Source organism: Watersipora subatra, chromosome 9 (genome assembly GCF_963576615.1).
Source record: "Watersipora subatra chromosome 9, tzWatSuba1.1, whole genome shotgun sequence".
NCBI classification, from domain to species: Eukaryota; Metazoa; Bryozoa; class Gymnolaemata; order Cheilostomatida; family Watersiporidae; genus Watersipora; species Watersipora subatra.
In genome coordinates, this window is record NC_088716.1 from 47,988,650 (window position 1) to 48,007,187 (window position 18,538).

An 18,538-nucleotide genomic window follows, 5' to 3' on the forward strand; every position below is an offset into this window, starting at 1 on the left:
GTGTCGTAGAGCCATCCTAGGACATACAAACAATCAGGTATTCTTGATTGTCTGTATGCAAGACAATCAGGTAATCCTGTTTAAAACTTATAATGTACTACTGAATGCCCGCCGTTTCCTGGGTAATAAAAAAGTTTTTGCACAAAACATTTATCTTCAGTCAACGTTACAACATTTATCATTCTAACTTTTAAATGAAGGTGTTTGTTTATTTCTGTGTGTGTTCGGCTAATGCGTAAGAGAAATGTTTGATAACTTGAAGCATAGCTTAAACAGTTTGTTAAAAAACATTTCTTACTTCTCATCTTAGCTTTGTTTGCTGTATTAATAGATAAACAAACAAACACTGAAATGATTCATGTGTACAGATTTAGACTTTGGAATGAAATCTTTTGAGTTACCCATGACATTTCTGAAGCCTCAGGTGAATTGACGCTTTGTGGTTTATAGCAATAAAAGTTAATATTCAGAAATCACTTGAGGTAGATTTGTACACACAATGGTAAAATTTTACACTCCATAAATTTTTGTGAGGACTGCTTAGAATAAAATCACAATTAGTATATTTAATTTGTACTCTTTGGCCTTTAGTTTACAAGATATTATCTGTTGTCATCAGACAATACAATCTGTGGTCTGTAGTACAAAGTTTATCGCTCACTGTTAACAATCAAGTGTATACTCCAGTGCATTCAATAACCTTGCTATCAATTGCTGGTTTAATTTGCATTACAAGTCCACAATAACATTGAAATTTCACAATAAGCATAATATATGATAAATAATACATAAATTTATAGAATTAAAATCATAGCTATTCGTATTTCATATAAATATATTTGACGAATTTACTAAAAAGTACCAAAATAAATCAAAATAATGTCTAGTACTTGGAACAGCAGCACAATGGATTTTAAAAGCGAGTCAGTAAAAAACTTTAAAATTTTTGAATTTTTTTGTTAATCATGGAAAGTGAACGACCGCATCGTCTAGTTAATGGTGAATTGTTTTTGATAAAATAATCTATTTCTGGGTGTACACGAATGGTATATCTTTACCACCTTCCCAGTCTGCCAGAAAGTTGTCAAACATTTCATTCTGCGCAACAGTGAAATAGTTTTTCCAGTCTCCAATGACGCCTATAAAATGCAGACACAATGTAATGGCATAATAATAACATACAAACGTAATCCGGAAAGATTTATAGCAGATTAATCGATGATCTCAAGATAATATGGCTGATAATAAGTGTGCTAAGTTTAGAATGTCTTTTAAAACTTAAGTGAATCAAACTTGTACATGCCTAACAGGTCAATGTGCAAAGATAAAGATAATTGAACTCTACTAGTCTTATTATATTATACTTATGCAACAAATAAAGGTTATAAGCCCAACTTTATTGTTCTCGATATCTGTCATTCCAGTAATAAATGATTTAACTTATTGCAAAACTTTACAGATTAGGCTACAAAAAAGTGAAAAATGCTTAACTGCAAATGAAAAAATTGTGTCAAATAGGTAGCAGGAAGCATTATTCAGTATTTATTTATAAAATTAATTTTAATTTAGCATAGTCAACTTAAAAATGTTCCCATTAGTCAGCTTATGTACAAACTAAAAGATATACATTCTAACTTAGACAAAAAAATCTTATTTATGGTAACTAAATTGTAACTGAACACCAAATTACAACTGATTGAAAATTAACACAAATTTTTAAATGTTATTTTAGTAGAATCTTTAAAGATTTCCTATTTTACGTGACGTAAAACTGTCACCAACAGGCTAATTTAAACATTCATTGCTATTCAAATTTTAATAATCTATCGTACATTGACGAGTAGCACTATGTCGTCATCACCCCTTAGATCTGTTATAATGACAGTTTTAAGCTGAATTTTATCTAGAATGTAATTAATTGTTGATTTTGCACATCCTTTAAATGCTCTCATTATATCAATAAGTTGTAGTCTAATATGTATTGTTAGATTATAATTGAATAGGTTACAATGTAACAAGTTTAAATGCAAGAAAATAATTTCACTAACTACGGTGATGCACCGAAACACCAATTGTCAAATACTAAAGGAACAACACTTTATTGTATCGTACACTTAAGACTATACAACCCACAATGTTATGAGGTTCAGTTTATGGGATTTTAGAATCAGTAACAAACCATTAATCGTATATTACCTTTTCTGTAAATTCGTGCAGTTGCTTTCTTAAGTTTTGTATGAGTCTCTTCAAGGTTTTCAGGTCCAACCTTGAACAAAAAACAAGCAAGTGTATAGAAATGTTGAAGACATCAAAAGGTACAGAAAAGAATTTAGCTTATTATCAATGTTGATGTGTCAGTACAGTACCATTGAGTTAAAACACTGTCTTTAGAAACAAAAAAGTACTGTCACAGTAACTCATCAGACATAGGCCGTCATAGATGATAGTAAGTACTATGGAAAGTGTTTTTGCGATGTTAAACAGTTGCTGTTGCTAAACAGGTCAGGTGCAGCTCATTCTACTGGCAAATGTATAGCTCAGTACAACCTGTCTTCGGTGGAGATGCTGGCAACTTAGAGGGCCACCCATTGAATTTCATTAGGTACGGTGGGTGATCTGTCTATACTGACCAAACAAATATTGCATCCATATCAAGGCTTGAGGTAGGCCACTTCGCAAAAGGTGTGGTAACCTGGCGACAGAAATCGACAAACTGATCCTCTGATCAACCACTGAAGCCTACCTTGCCTGCTACACTATAGTCCATTGTATGCTGAGAGATTGAATCTAAGAGAGCGATAACTAGTTTTACTTACAGCCATATTAGAGACAGCTATTGCATGCATTTTTATGGTAAATATGATTAGAAGACGAACTTACCATGCCTGCCCGAACAAACAATGTTTACACTAATCATTTCCCATTTCATGCTGCAGCGAAAAGTAAGCTAGGATGCAGGAACAAATTATTCTTGCAGAAAAGAATATGAGAGCTCTGTTTGCTAGAACTGGAGCAAGTACACTTGAGTGACAAACAGCTCTCATCGTGAGAAAACTGGGTATACATGTATACAGCATAAAAATAACTCCCATCAGTGAGGCCTGTCTACAGTGTTATACAAAATTAGTGCATCACGGATATACGCTTTTTTAATAGCAAAAAGGAACAAGAATGAAGAGAATTCGGAGTTGGCTTTGTTATTAAAAACTCACTAATTTGGTAAATAAAGGAGGATTCTTCACCTAATAGTGATAGGATAAGGATGATATATTTGCCCCAAGATATTTTTGCTACAATTCCAAGTGTTAACAACGATAGATCTAGATGACAAGGAATAATTGCACATCCAATTGCGAGAAGTTCTTTTTATGGTCTCAGGAAAAAATGAAGTGGTTGTCACTGGTGATTTCTATGCAGAAGTCGGATCTAGACCTAGAGCTATTAGTTGGAACTACCCAGCTTACAACTTTAGGTCTATATACAGCTTTAGGTCTAGATTCAACTCTACCATAATACTAATCTTCTACTACAAAACAGATCAAAGATCCTGAAGCAATTTGCAGATCATTTTGATTAACTTCTCAATTTCTCAAGATTAATGAGTGAGAATTTGATACCATTGAAGAGAGACCTAAATACTCATCTTTGTCTGAGCCCAAAACCTGAAAGAGATAGTAGATATAATATATGTAACACAAAAAATTCTGAGCTTCATGAAAATGTAGTATTCTGTCAGAAATCTGAAAATAAACTGGGCAGAGACAATAGTAAACTCACATCAGCTGATTTTTAAGGTTGGGTCAGATAAGAATGTGCTCCAGAACTTGAGAGATATTGATATAGTGCCAGTATTTAATATATAGAATGTTTACTAGATAAATCATTGCTCTCTATTGCTAGAATGATACTATCTGATATACTAGTGTATCAATAAACACATTGCACCAATGCTCACTGCATGAAGGCATGAAAGCCCTTATAGCACAGAGAGGGAACCATTATAAAGATGTTAAGGTTGCCAATGGCGTAAAGCAAAGATGTGTTCTGAACATATGCTCTTTTCGCTCTACCTTTTGGCTATGTTGGAAGCAGCCTCTAAAAACAGCATGTGCAGCTTTTTTATTCAGACCAGACACAATGCAGACTTGTTCAATGTTGCACATTTGAAGGCTTGAGGGAAAACATGCCAGAAGATCATAGGGGAAATGTTATTAGCTGATGCCTACTGCCTGATTGCTTATGACTCCAGGAGCATGCAAAACCAACTAACAGATTTGTCTTGGCTACGGAAAATGTCAGCTGAGAAATTACAATTAGAAAGACAGATTGCCTCTTTCAACCAGTTAAGAATCTCACAGTTACTTGAACACTCGCTGTCATCCATGTACAGAAGGAGAACATATCCCAATTTGAAAACTCTGCATGTATTGGGGTCATACTTTTAAACAACACCAGCTAGACAGTGAGCTCATTTTTTGCATGAAGAGGGCTGATTTAGCTTGTGCTAAAATGAGGGAGAGACTTTGAAAAAATCACCTCTTGTCAGCAAAAGTCAAAGGTAAAGTTTACCGTGCTGTTGTTTTGCCTGCCTTCTTATATGGAGCTGAACCATGGACATGACATACCAATAGATGAAAAAACATTAGGCGTTCTAGGTGAAGAGCTTAAAAATATTATAGATTGTTCAAGTCCCAAATAAAGAGAAATATACAAAAAAATAGATGGGATAGAGAAGAATATGAGATGCACCGACGATGTTCATAGGAAGGAACCAGGCAATATATCTCAATGGTTTTTCTACTCACAGCTTTGCTCAAAATCTAAAATTTGAGGATGACCTCAACTCTGGTTTAAGGATGTAGCACAGTGAAACCACATGTGGCGAGACATAAAGCTAATAATCTTGGCGACAAACTGCTGGAGATCAGCCAGTCTGGAGAGCTATGTTCTGAAGACCATAACCAGTAGAACAATCATCTTCGTCTTGATACATTTCTGATGATGATGATGATGATGATGATGATGATGATAATGAAGGTGTTGATGTGTACTCCTTGTGTGAATAGAAGTTAAGCACTTGTACAAAGTACGATTTCTTTTAAAACTAAAGTGTTAAGGAGTCGCCGTAAAAGAATGCAGAACTATAGTGAAGGTGAGATGCCCTGCTTTACAAAATCTATTGGTCGGTTATGTGATTAAAAACTAGCTTGAACTAACACTAGCTTCAAGTAATCTCATACAAAAACTGGCTTCTATAAGCTGTTACTTCTACACAATGAAGTTTTTTATATTACCATTGATTTTAGCATCTCCATTGATTCTTTAGATAGAGGTAATGTTGTCTTTCCTAGTTTCATCTTTTCAAAGTTTACAGCTTCAGCTATCTCTTTCACTAGTTCTGGTGATCTGTTGGTACCCATGAACTCATTCACTTTCTGGATGGTATCGAGAGGATTCTGTAAAAATGTAACCTTAAATCAGTCAAAAATTATTAGGAGAAGACAGCTTCTAGTTATGATGCACATTTAGCTAGTCTTTACTTTTTAGCAAAGCTACCTAAAACTTTATTGGTCCAACAATGTAACAAGCAGTTGATAAGTAATTTTTAGTTGATATTAAATAATTTTTTTTATTTAGTTGTCAGTTTATATTGTTGCATATCTATATATATATACACCTCAAAGTTTGTCTGCTTGTCCAGCTACAGCTATTAATATCTTGGAATAAAGAACCTATCCTGCAGAAGATTCAATCTCAGACCCTCCCGTTCACCAGGCTAATCCCTTACCAATTCAGCCACACAAGCTTGATGGTTTCATAGGCAATATATGTCATTTTATAGGTGCAAATATGCTACCGGTCTCCGCTATGATGCAACGTGATGGCACAACGCCATGGAGAGTAGTGGCGTAATTTTATGCATGCTTAATTGTGAGAGCAAGAAATTAGCTCTTAATAGGAAGCTTACTCAAATTAGCCATTGGCAATGTACTAGGCTAATAGCAAGTGACAGGCAACTACATTCCTCTCATTGTTTATAAGCTGATTTTTAATACCCGTGCAACGCCGGGCATTCTGCTAGTCAACACATAGAAGCTTTAGCTACACATTTCCTCATAAAAAGCAATGTACATTTGCTGTAACTCAAAATTATTATGTCCGCAAACTACTGCACCACAAACTCATGACTGCAATTTTTTGTAAACAAATCTCAGTTAACTAATTTTGAACGATTATTGGATTTTATTCATAATTCATAATAAGGTTATAAAAGTGTTCGTTTGAACATTTCTGCAAATAATGATTAGTCTTTTGTCGCTTGCATGCCTAAAATTTAATAAACCAATACGTATGATATGTAAAATACATCTCGTAGTAAAATACACCAAAATATGACCTATTTTAAACACTTGTTAATTTTATACCTTCTCTTGGTGATGAGTCATGCTCGACAAGTGAATGTCATACACTTGGCTAACTTTTATATATTCTTATTCATACTTTAAGGGGTTTAAAGCTCAAGTTTAGACAGATATTATTTAATTTTGAAGCTAAACCAAATGCATACATACAATGAACAACATGCGGTCAACATCTATCAGCCATTCTACCTTACCTATCACTTACCATTTTCAAGTCCTCATAGAAAACGAGAAGTATGTTTGGTTCATCTTTGAGAGACCACATGTATTCTATGTAGTCAAAGTATCTCCCGAAGAAAATATTCTTTTCATGGAGAAACAACTCCACAAACTGAGCGAATGTTATGTTTTCAATAGGATTTAGCTCGCCGTCTGACACTGCTATTGGCTGTAATCAGATAAGTATATGTTTTTAGAATTAAAATTTTTTTGACAGGAAGCGATAAAATGGATCATTTCTGGTTTATCAAGTTTTGGTGAAGGATGCAATGATCCACATAAAAGGACAACTTGTTATTTTCTTACAAACATTGTTATGGCATAAGCAAAACTCGTAAAAATAAATTGCCTGTCAAACTGACACGATAAAAGATTTTCCATTGTTAAGCTTTTTATTTTTAAAAATTTATATTGAAAATAATATATAGTTAAATTAACAACTGCTGACTTTATACCTGCAACATATAGATCAATATGATTATATATATGTGACATATATAATTATGTGACATACGTGTTATATATGATTATATCAATATGTGACGTTACTTGATAAAAATGATTGATTAGTTATGCTAAAAATGCAGCAGTCTCCAACTCCATAAAAAACTCCATAAACTGTGCCAGTGTTAGCTTGTCAAATGGGTTTGAGTCACTATCGGCCAGTAGTGCAGTACTATGTAACTAAAATAATTGAAAGAGTTTTATCTTTAGATATAGATGTTTTGCAATGGTTTGTGACTAGATGAGCCACTGGTGGTTAATACATTTTATGAATTAATACTGAAAGGATATAAAATATCTTAGGCATCCAGCCGTGCAGAAAACAGTATTTTACCTGCTATTGTTACTAGAAAAGTTATAAACTACATATCAACCTGTTGATTTAATTTAACAGCTAAGCATCTTATTTTGAATATTTATGCTGAAGGTAATTTATAGCATGGCCTTGGCACTTGTGATTAGAAGTGCTAATATAATCAAGATCAAATGATGCCATCAACGTCAGCATCAACTTATCCTTATGCCCTCAACATCAAGATAGATAAGGGCTATTGCTAGTACTGAACTATTACTTCTGCTAAAATGTAACAGTGTTGTGTTAGATAATGACAATCAAGAAAATACTTACCATACTCTTGTAATGATAGTAAAATGAAACACACGTGTCTTTGGGGTTTCTCATCACTACAAACATAGAAGTGATAATACAGATGTTTAGCTATGGAAACGTGAAGCATTTATGTAGGTGATAGCCAGCAGCATCTTTTATTGCACTTACAAAAGTCTTTAGACCACTTCTGGCAGCATGTGTAAAAAAAAAAAAATATGATTATTCCATAAAGTAAATTAGTTTCAGAAGTCGAATCTTGTCATTTCTAGCTCACAATATTTTGTGCTTCTATTAAAATATATTGCGGTCTATTCCTGTTTATGTATTCGTTTTTTTATCATTCCTCTGTAAGATTCTGTAAGATTCTGTGATTTCTTGTTTTATTACAAACATATAATATTTCATGTCAGAAACAGAAATATAGAAAAAATTGGAAAACAGATAATAATGTTTGTAGTAAAGTGGTAGTTGAAAAAAATGATAAAAACAACATTTTACCACAAAAATTAAAAAATATGCGAGGCCTATTAAAATGGAATCGTTGTTGAGACCTATCTGTCATGAGCTATCTGTCATGAGCTATCTGTCATGAACTATCTGTCTTGAGCGATCTGTCATGAGCTACAGGTATTAATCCAATCTACATGTAGATCTGTCCAAAAATTTTGGTGCAAAACATGCTGTTAGCAAAAAGTGAAAATACTATTACTAAATATATAATTGATATATATTGATGATAGACCACTTACCTACAACAGTCTTTGCTTTTCTGTACTCCGCTGGGAGGACGTCAGTCCTGTAGTGAGTGTTGAGAACTCGTGGTGAAGGGAATGGTTTAATACTGAGGCTGACTGGAGAGGTATCTATCATTAAAAGGGCTTTTGACCCTTGGATGTAATCAGCTGAACCTTTGAGTAACATCATCATAGCTTCCCACATGAAATGAGTTCCTAAGTATACAACATACTGACATGAACTTCAGTTTGTAAATCACATGTGGTTTTTGTAAGATGGTTGAAAACCAAAAATAATGCAGTCCAGAAATGTTTATGTTAAATGGATTTTATATTACGTGAACAGTAAAATACACTTGAACTGCCTAATCCATTCCAAGATCTTCCCAAACTCACCTCTTTGGCCCTTTAAAAACTATAACAACTAGACTTAACCTTTTAATCTAATGATCGTACAGTAATTGCTGTATTATTGGTTTGTATCTTCAACTTTTTTCCTTTTCTTACCACTTTCTCTCAGTTAATGGTTCATGTTTATGCTAGTTTCTGTATAAGTTAAGGAGAATGCACATCTTCAATGTCAATTCACGTCAATTTTGGAATTTTTTTCTAGACAGCAAGGTCTATTTTCAAATCACAAATAAAAAGAACTAGTTTATATGTTAAAAATAAAGTAAAACAAAAATATATCTTTACTATAACAAGAAAATACAAGCGATGGTCTGTCTATCCGCTGCCAGGGTTAGAGGTGAAGATAAACAATAGTTTTCTATTCAACTCGTGACATTGAGCTTGGTATACCGATACTCTAATACCCGTACCACTCGACCGCCTTGAAGTAGTTTTGAATAATTGCGCTGCTACTTATTCTGAGATTTATTGACATCCAGACAATCTCTCACGACGAACTCAACTGTCAGGGTACTAGTTTATAATATAATGTGATAGAAATGAATGTATGTGCTGTTTCTCTCCAAGTATGGCAAGAAAGAAAGCGATATTTTTAATGACAACTACGAGATTCTTTTTACCATTTAACTCGAATTTGAGAACTTGCATCGGTTCAATACTTTACGTTACATGGAATTTCTTACGTAATACGAAATAAAAACTTAGCATTAATTTATTACGTTATGCGAAATTTACGTTAGGCTATAGGATGTTTACGTTGTCGGAGTGTCTACTGCACATCATTTACATTGGACCGAAACATTTTTTTTATGTAATATACATGAAAAAACATTTTTTATTAAATATGAGACATGCTTCAGTAATCTTGCAGTTTTTAATACTATTACGGAAAAGCTTTTAAAGCAAAATGTTGTGCAAGATATTAGCCATAGTTGATATCAACTATCAATGATAACAGCTAGTGACATCATTATGCATGTATTTTTCTTCTGAGCGTTCGAACCACAAACAATTTTTGTCGTTTTTAATCTTGAAACATCCCGGCAAACTACCTCAAACCTCAAAAACAATCGCAAATAATAGAAATACTGATACTTTCTGATAAAATCTACTAAAATTTTCTGTTTGTTTATCTTTAAGGCAAAATGCTGTACACTACAAGACATTGTCATTAGTAATCCAAAACTATTCATGTTTATCATATTCTCAAACACTGGTTTCATCTCACTACAAATTCTGTAAACACATCAGTTTAAATTCCTTGACATAATGACCCATTTGTAGGCCTAAATGTATCTATAGTTGCTTGACCTTGGCTTCATCAGATAGATGAACTATGAACTTTCCGTCTGCACGCTATCAACTTTTGTAGTAAGATGATACTCGCCGGTTGCAAGTAGAATGTAGACATAAATATAGAATCGTTTGCAGAAAAAAGCCTGTGAGCTTAAGAACATAGGAAGCTAATAACATAAGATTTTGGGTCCTCACATTAACACGTATATGCTGTTGATAACAAAACCACTTCCATTTTGACGGTGTCACCTAGATATCAACCTCAAATCTCAGAGTCCCTTGCCTCAGATATTCTAGATCATGACCTTTGCTAAAAGGGCAATGGCACACACCATTCCCAAAAAGTTACTTACATTGCTTTTTAGTTGAATAAACAAAATTCTTTAAAAATTGGAAGAGTTGATGGAGAAAAATTGAAGAATGCATTTATGTCAGTCTATGATGACTCTCTGTCTGGTTCAAGCATCATGTGTTTAAACCCTAAATGCTGCTAGAGCTCCGCTCAAAATGTCAAACCGACATCCTTACCATTTTTAGAAAAGGTAGCTAGTAGGAAGTCTGAGTCATTCCATTTGTATTCTTCCAAATCACTTCGTACTTTCGGAAAGATATCCTTGTTCATAACAAGAGCAGCGACCTTTACAGAGCCATCATCACTCACAAAGTACTGCCCTGTCGCAGCTCCAGACAGAGGATGAAGGGGTAGGGCTGCCATGATTTCTCTCTACGAATAACAACGAATTGCACATTTACCATGAACGTGTTGCAGCAATATTGAGTTAAATCGTATAACGTCTGCTTTGCTTACAAACATTCACATGCTTGTAAATGTTTTTGACATGTTTTAGTGATATTGTTGTATCTATTGTTAATCTCAGACAAGTTCCTAAAGTCAAAAGCTGTTAACATATCGATATTAATAAATCAAGGCAGCTTAATCATGTCTATTTCAGAGTGTTGACTATACTCCACTGCAAATTCTGTCGACATCACTCATTTACTACCAATTTTAAATCAGAACTTTAAACAATTTCATGCCTTTAGGCATGTTTATAACTAATCGGCCCTAATTTTATTAGGTAGTAAGCTGTGAACTTTCTGTTTGCAACTAGCCAATTATTTGAGTATGATTGACACTAGCTAGTTGAAAGTAGAAGATACGCTAGTCTAGAACTCTAAATTTGCCATAAAAGCCTGTGAACTCGGGTAACTACAAGCCTTAAGGAAAATAATTACACATAATCAAGAAACAACCTAATGCTGTTGAAAACCAAGAAATAGTTTTCTTGGCTGGGTCTTACCTAGACTGGAACAACAGATCCTATGCACAAAGTATGTTTAACATAGCATTGCGTATACAGGTACACCGAGCGTTGCGATAGGCGACGGTGAGAAGAAAGAAAGAAGGGTATATTACAAAAAGCACAGCATCTCATTCACTTTTAGAAATGCTCTCAATTGAGAATATAGCTCAAACAACCTATAAACCAAAAATTTTACCACTTGAAACACTCACCTCTTCTGATATACTACAGCTTTAAAAAGACACTTTCGGGCGGATACTAGACCTTTAAACATCGAGATTCAATATTGGTATAACGGGTTCACGACATGCTTGTGCAATGAACTTTTGACCTCGTCGTTGGATTGGTTACAAACACGTAATTACCAAAATGCAAAGGCTTTGGGATTTTCCCTTCAGTTCATTGGCTCGTCTCCTTCCACTCGTCACGGGCGTTACTGTTAAAAGACAGGCGTTTGATCAACGAGAGTTCTTCTGCCTCTTCGGTTGAACTATTTGTAAACTGGAGAAAAAGCATATAAAGGTGTGAGTGTTTTCAAAGCCACAACAATATTCATCCTAAAGTAAGTCCAATAACAACAAAAGACACTATTACTTGATTTAGTGTTTCACCTATCCTGGTCACTAGCAGCTTTCTTCTTATACAATTCACTTGACACTCACTGTACAGAGTGTAAGGTATAATATTATTAAAATCTATCAAATTTAATGATCATTCTTTATGCAAGAATTGTTACATGCTAAAGATTGGAAGGTTTTTGATACAGTTACAATAAAACAATATGTGTATGTAAATATATTTTGGTGGTTCATATAATTTCACTGACTGGTGTATAGCAACTTCGAGATTATGACATTACATTTTGCCAATATAACATTTTGCAGTATGAATACCCACCAATGTTTAGCCACCACCTCGTTATGTTATGCCCACCACCTCGAATTAGCCATGCAAGGACACAGTTTTCTGCTCACCCGGAGCAATGATATACAGCAATAATATAGGGGGGGGGGGCTGTATATCATTGCTGGGAGTGCAGGTGGGAATGTACACTATCGTAGTATGACTTATTGACGTTGATGCTAATTAATACTTGTGCAGTAGTGCTGACACTATATATTGATTCAGTATCTCAGAATATATTATGTTGTTGATGTGCGATTATGTGTGTGTTTTACTTCATGATGAGTTAAGGTAGGACCACACGAGACAAAATTTTCACGAAATCAGCAAAATTTGGAGGAAACGATTTGTACGAATTGACATTTGGACGAATTCGTTCATCGTTGGTTGCGCATGATGAACGAATCCTGAATTGGACGAAACGTGAGAAATTCCTACGAATCGTTGTTTGATTGGTCGGTTGAAAAGGTTAGTTGAATGTTGAAGGTTGTTTTCTTTTGCGCATGTTTGTACTGAAGCAAATGATTGAAACGGAATCGGTTTTAATTTATCACCGCATTCTGATTGGCTAGTTGAAAGTTAGTTTCGTACGAATCCGTGGTGGGGAAACTCCGTGTGGCAGGTCAGAAATTTCGTTCAAATGGAATTTCCCAGATTAGTTGAAATTACACGATACGTGTGGCCTTACCTTAACAAAAAGAAGATATACAATCTAGACAGACAACGTTAACACACAGTTGCAAGAATACGGTAGTATGAACAGCATTTTAAAATTTCCAGTGTTCCATAGCACTGCAGCAATTTTTGCAGAATGGTCGCTCGTGATTGATGGATGTATTTGCAGGTATCTAGTAAAATAGGAAATTACAAGTTTGGTTTATTTTTATATTTAAATTTTTATGCCTAAAATCTTGCATTATAAAACACCAAACTCAGTGGCTCAGCTTTAAAACCTGACAAGGTTTCTTATTTGCCAGGTTTTTTAGAACTTTGAATTGGCACTTTAGCTTGTAAACAGATAATTTTATAATAATTTAAACAGATAATTCCTTTCTCCTTATTTTCCAAAATTTCAATGTTAAACCGAGGTTTGTTGCATTGTTACTTTTTTTAGTGTTATCTTAGACTATTTTTATGGCATTTGACTTCTACAAACCTTCCAAAATCTGTGAATGAATCCATGGTAGCTTATAACTTGACACTAACTGTAGTTAATATGTTCTTCTAGGCTCAGCATTTAGTGCCAAGCATTTATTATTTCTCTATATATAGAAACCTCCAAGTGCATGTGTGTACGCTCACGCACACGCACACGCACGCAAGTTTTTATGACCATGATCTCACTTATAATATTTTGCCAATGTCCTCAAACTAATGGTTAAAATATTATACACACCTGTAATAATAATTTTACCATCAAATTGAGGACATATTGTTGCAATGGTGTTGACATTGTTTATAACTGAGTAGCTGACGTGTTCTTTTGTTATAATTGGTGATAATATTTCCACAACAGAAGTGGAGATATCTTATCGCAATAGTATTTTTAATGATTGGTTAAACTTATGGTTATAAACTTTATGGTTATAACCATAAGTTTGTAACTTAATGGTTATTATATGCCATAAAAGTGAAAACACCTCATTAGACTAGCATTAAGAGAATTTATGGCTGTTTGTGCGCTTACAATAATTTGTTAAAGATGTGGTTGCGTCAAATTTGAGTTGATTTTAAAAGAAAGTCGTTTTCTTTGTCTATCAGTGATATGTTGTTTGTTGTGTTAGGCGATCTCATTGTCAAGATATTTGAAGATTAAAATCGAAAAAATTTGATCGTGGTAAAAACGCTCAAGCCAAAAAAACATGCCTAGACTTGACCAAAATGATGTAACGCGTGATACAACCTGTCTCTATCTCTCGTATTCACATAGGCTATTGTAATAAAAGTCTAGTCCTACGCGGCTCTATTGGCATATATTTTATCTTGTATTTGCTCACGTTGGCTAGAATAAGATTTTCAATCCAGCTACATATACATTATTACCAATGTCTCAAATGCCTCAAGCAAGGGAAATTAAAAACTTGATGTATTAGCTTCCTCTAAATTCTGTGTAAACATCTTAGTACCGACTACCAATTCTACTGGTCTACGGTGATTATGTCAAGCAAACTATGTGGAATAAGGTCTTTGTATCGGCACAGTTCCGTCGCTACCCACACTAATGATCTACAGCCCCCCAAAAGCCCCGCCCACATGATGCCCGCCGCCTATCCTTGGAGGATCTGTATACCATTGCCCACACCAAAAACTAGTTTCTTACTGTTGTATTATTAAGAGTTGTCTACCCCCATGCTTATATTGTTGTTAACCACACCCACTGTTCTGGAAGATTCTAATGACTCATGTTCTATTGCGTGTGACTTATGAAAGACACTTATTAAATGTTGAGCATTTAGACAAGCTGTGTTCCTTATCTAATTGTAATAATCTAACATGGTGGCAGCAGTAAATGTGTGGATAGCAAGATTATATTTGGAACTTTCAGTATAACAGTGATATATTAATCATTATGGAGGGAATTTTGTCTCCTCAGCAGCTGGATTTAAGGTGTGAGGATTTGTCTGGTGAATGGCGTTGTTGGCAGAGGGCTTTCAGTGACTACCTTTTGGCAATTGACCTGACTGGAACTACTAAGGCAGCTGAAAAGAAAAAGCTGGCCTTATTCAGGCATGCAGGGGGTGAGGATGTAAAAGAAGTCTATTCGCAGATAGAGTTCAAATCACAACCTGATGATGATGGCAATACTGGAGAGCTAGAAGAGGGAGCTGCTGGGAGGAAGTTGGATGATGTTATCAAAAGATTTCATGAATATTGCAATCTCAGGCCAGGTGTTGTAGTGGGTAGATTTAAGTTTCACAATAGCAGTCAAGGTGGTGACACTGTGGATGTATTTTTGATAAAACTGAGACAGTTGGCTGAGGGTTGTCAATTTGGTGATCAAAGAGATTCCTTGATTCGAGACAAACTGCTTTTTGGCTTGGGTAATACAAAAGAGAGAGACAAGCTTATGAGAGAATCAGATGAAAAGTTGTCTCTCGACTATGTGATCAAGTCATTGAGAATTGCTGATAAGTCAGGAAAACGGAAGCACCAAAAAGCTGAGGGAAAATCTGAAAATGTCAATGCAGTATCTCAGTTTAGTAGAGAGAAACTTGTCAAGTCAGCAAAACATGGATTTTCCAAGCAGAAATGTGAAAATTGTGGGAAGAATCACAATAAGGGTCAGAGATGTCCTGCATATGGTTCACAGTGTAAACGTTGCCAAAAATTTAATCACTGGGCAGTTATGTGTAGACAAGATACTCATATAAATGAAACAGAAGCAGAGAAAGCAGTACCTTATGCTATACATGTTCCCAGACCGATATCATTTCCACTGAGAGATAAAGCAGATAGAGCGTTTGATAGGATGGTAGCAGATGGAGTCATCAAAAAGGTTGGACCTAATGAACCTACATCATGGCGTGCTCCAATGGTGGTGGTTCCGAAAGCTAATAAGGAGGAAATAAGAATTGTATCTGACTTCACAGAGCTTAACAGGTTTATCCAACGAGAAATTCATCCCATGGCATCAGTGGATGTGAGTTTAGCTATGTTAGATGGAGGAACAGTGTTGTCTGAAATAGATGCCAATAGTGGTTTTTGGCAGATTCCACTTAGCTTAGACTCCAATTACCTAACCACTTTTCTCACTCATAAAGGACGGTTTAGATATCTTTGACTTCCACAAGGCCTATCCAGTAGCCCAGAAATCTTCTCTGCTGAGGTGAACAGAATCCTTGAAGACTGTAAAGGTGTTGTCATACACATGGATGATTTGCTTGTATTTGGAAAAGATCAACAGCAACATGATGAACGACTACAGGTAGTTCTGGACAAGATTGCTGATGCTGGTATGATCTTAAACAAGGCAAAATGCAAATTTAGTGTGCCATCTGTTGAGTTTCTTGAACATCTGATTAATGAGCAGGGCATTCATGCAGGACCAAGGCTGCAAGGAATATTGGATTTCCCCCGACCTGTTGATGTTCATGGTATTATAAGTTTTCTGGGCATGGTAAACCAATATGCTAAATTTTCATCTGAGCTTGCCAACATTACAGAGCCGTTGAGAGCGCTACTCAAGGGGCCGTGGCAGTGGTTAGAGCCTCAGGAGTCAGCATTCCAGAAGCTGAAAATTTTTTTTGCTAATGCACCTGTTTTCGCTATATATGATGTAAAGAAAGAAACTGTAATAACCTCAGATGCAAGCAAAGTGGGTCTTGGTGCTACACTCACACAAGTTCAAGATGATGGAAGTCGGAGGCTGGTTGCTGCTGCAAGTCGTTCTCTGACAGAGACAGAACAGAGACATGCAACTATAAAGATAGAGGAAATGAAGCTGCAGATAGAGGAGTGCAAACCATCAAGAAAATGCTGGTTAAAGAAGAGGACCTATATCTGGCACTGCTGGCTTACCGTTTTTCACCACAGTTTGGCCTGTACTCCCCTGCAGAGTTGTTGATGAGAAGGAAACTTAGAACCACTGTGGTAACTCATCCGGATGATTTGCTGCCCAAACAACCAGATCATGCCCGATTCATAGCATCAAATCAACAATATAAGTCAAGGATGAAGCAGAACCATGATGCTCAGAAACAGATCAGATGTCGTCAGTATGAAGCCAAATGCACCTCTACGCAGATCTCCGAGAATCAAAAGTCCCCAATAAAGTTTAAGGCAACTGGTCATGATTAGCAAAGACAATCATTGATAGTATTCAATTTGTTTGTATCTCATAGCAAACAAACAGTTCTTACATATTTCTCATTCAGTTTATTATATTTTACTTTTGTTGTAAGTTCAATCATTATACTCTTGTTTAGAGCTTGAAGGGGGATGCTATATTATTAAGAGTTGTCTACCCCCATGCTTATATTGTTGTTAACCACACCCACTGTTCTGGAAGATTCTAATGACTCATGTTCTATTGTGTGTGAGTGCCAGTTCTTCTTCTCGTCAACTTGACTGAGTCATTAGTAAATGGCTCATGTGGAGAGATTGGTGCTAGAGGTGGAACGAGACACGAGACGTCTCAAGTATCGACCTGTCTCATCTCATATCGGTCTCGTCTCGACTTAACTATTGCCAAACTCGAGACAATAAATAGAACTAAAGCGCCTGCGCACGGTTGTTAAAACATGGCTTCTTACGGTAGCGACAACTCCATATATTGTAATGGATTGCGGGCAACTGCCTTTAAAGTTATACCCGGTCCGTTACTACCTGTTGCTATTGATTATGTTGGCCACTGAGTCTAATCATGTAGTCCGGACAACGGCCCTGTTATATTTTAGTTCGGTTCTGTGTCCTTAAAACAGATACCGGGTCGTATCTAATTACTCTTCGGATAATCCAATTTAATAAATAAGACTTTTGCGGGTAAAATGTCTGTATTTTATCGTATCGTGTCTAAACACCAACTGCCCTTCATAAAATTCGGGCCTCTTTTACGTATATACTACCAATCGCGGGTAAAACTTGCCCAGACACGGAGAAACGAACGAAAGGCCGTGTCTACCATAGTCCGTGTTCGGTTAACAATGACGTTTTGTTAGCTCAATATAAGAATATACATGTGCATGTATACAGTAATTAATATAATTTCATGAGTACAATTTAGATATAATTCACATACTACAGTTAATACACAAACAACACTTAACATTAATGAAACGATAAGAATGAAAGTATTATCGTGTGTTCTTTTAGTTGCGGTATTTCTTTGTAGAGCGACGGCTATCGGTTTCATTACATTAAAAAGTAAGAACTATTCAATAGATGGTTAAAATATACATGTACAAAGCAATATGTTTATAATAATTATGATCAATCAAGCTCAAAATTCTTAGAATATATAACTTCGGTATTTTAGTGCTGTTTGTGTCACTTTTGTTTACAAAAACTACATGCATATCGCTATTAAAATGTTGTATTTAAATCGTTTACACCAGGCGAAAATTCAATTTAAAAATAGTTTTATTAACTTTATATATACCAAGTAGCTAGTACTTGTGTAGTGAAATCATCACCAAA

General features: G+C 35.3%; 2 protein-coding genes across 2 annotated transcripts in view; one reads left to right on the plus strand and one right to left on the minus strand.

The window, feature by feature from the left end:
• Positions 1-1,023: 1,023 nt before the first annotated feature.
• The window catches only part of LOC137405156 (sulfotransferase 1C2-like), a 92,524-nt gene continuing 75,009 nt past the window's right edge, over positions 1,024-18,538 (minus strand). The window contains exons 5-7 of the mRNA XM_068091382.1: positions 5,295-5,456; positions 2,197-2,266; positions 1,024-1,139 (exon numbers count right to left, since the gene is read on the minus strand). Of these exons, the coding sequence (XP_067947483.1) occupies positions 1,024-1,139; positions 2,197-2,266; positions 5,295-5,456 (348 nt within the window). The remainder of the gene's footprint in view (positions 1,140-2,196; positions 2,267-5,294; positions 5,457-18,538) is intronic.
• On the plus strand, positions 14,973-16,184 carry LOC137404099 (uncharacterized). Its single transcript, XM_068090252.1, has one exon. It carries the CDS (start codon positions 14,973-14,975, stop codon positions 16,182-16,184), a length of 1,212 nt encoding a protein of 403 aa, XP_067946353.1.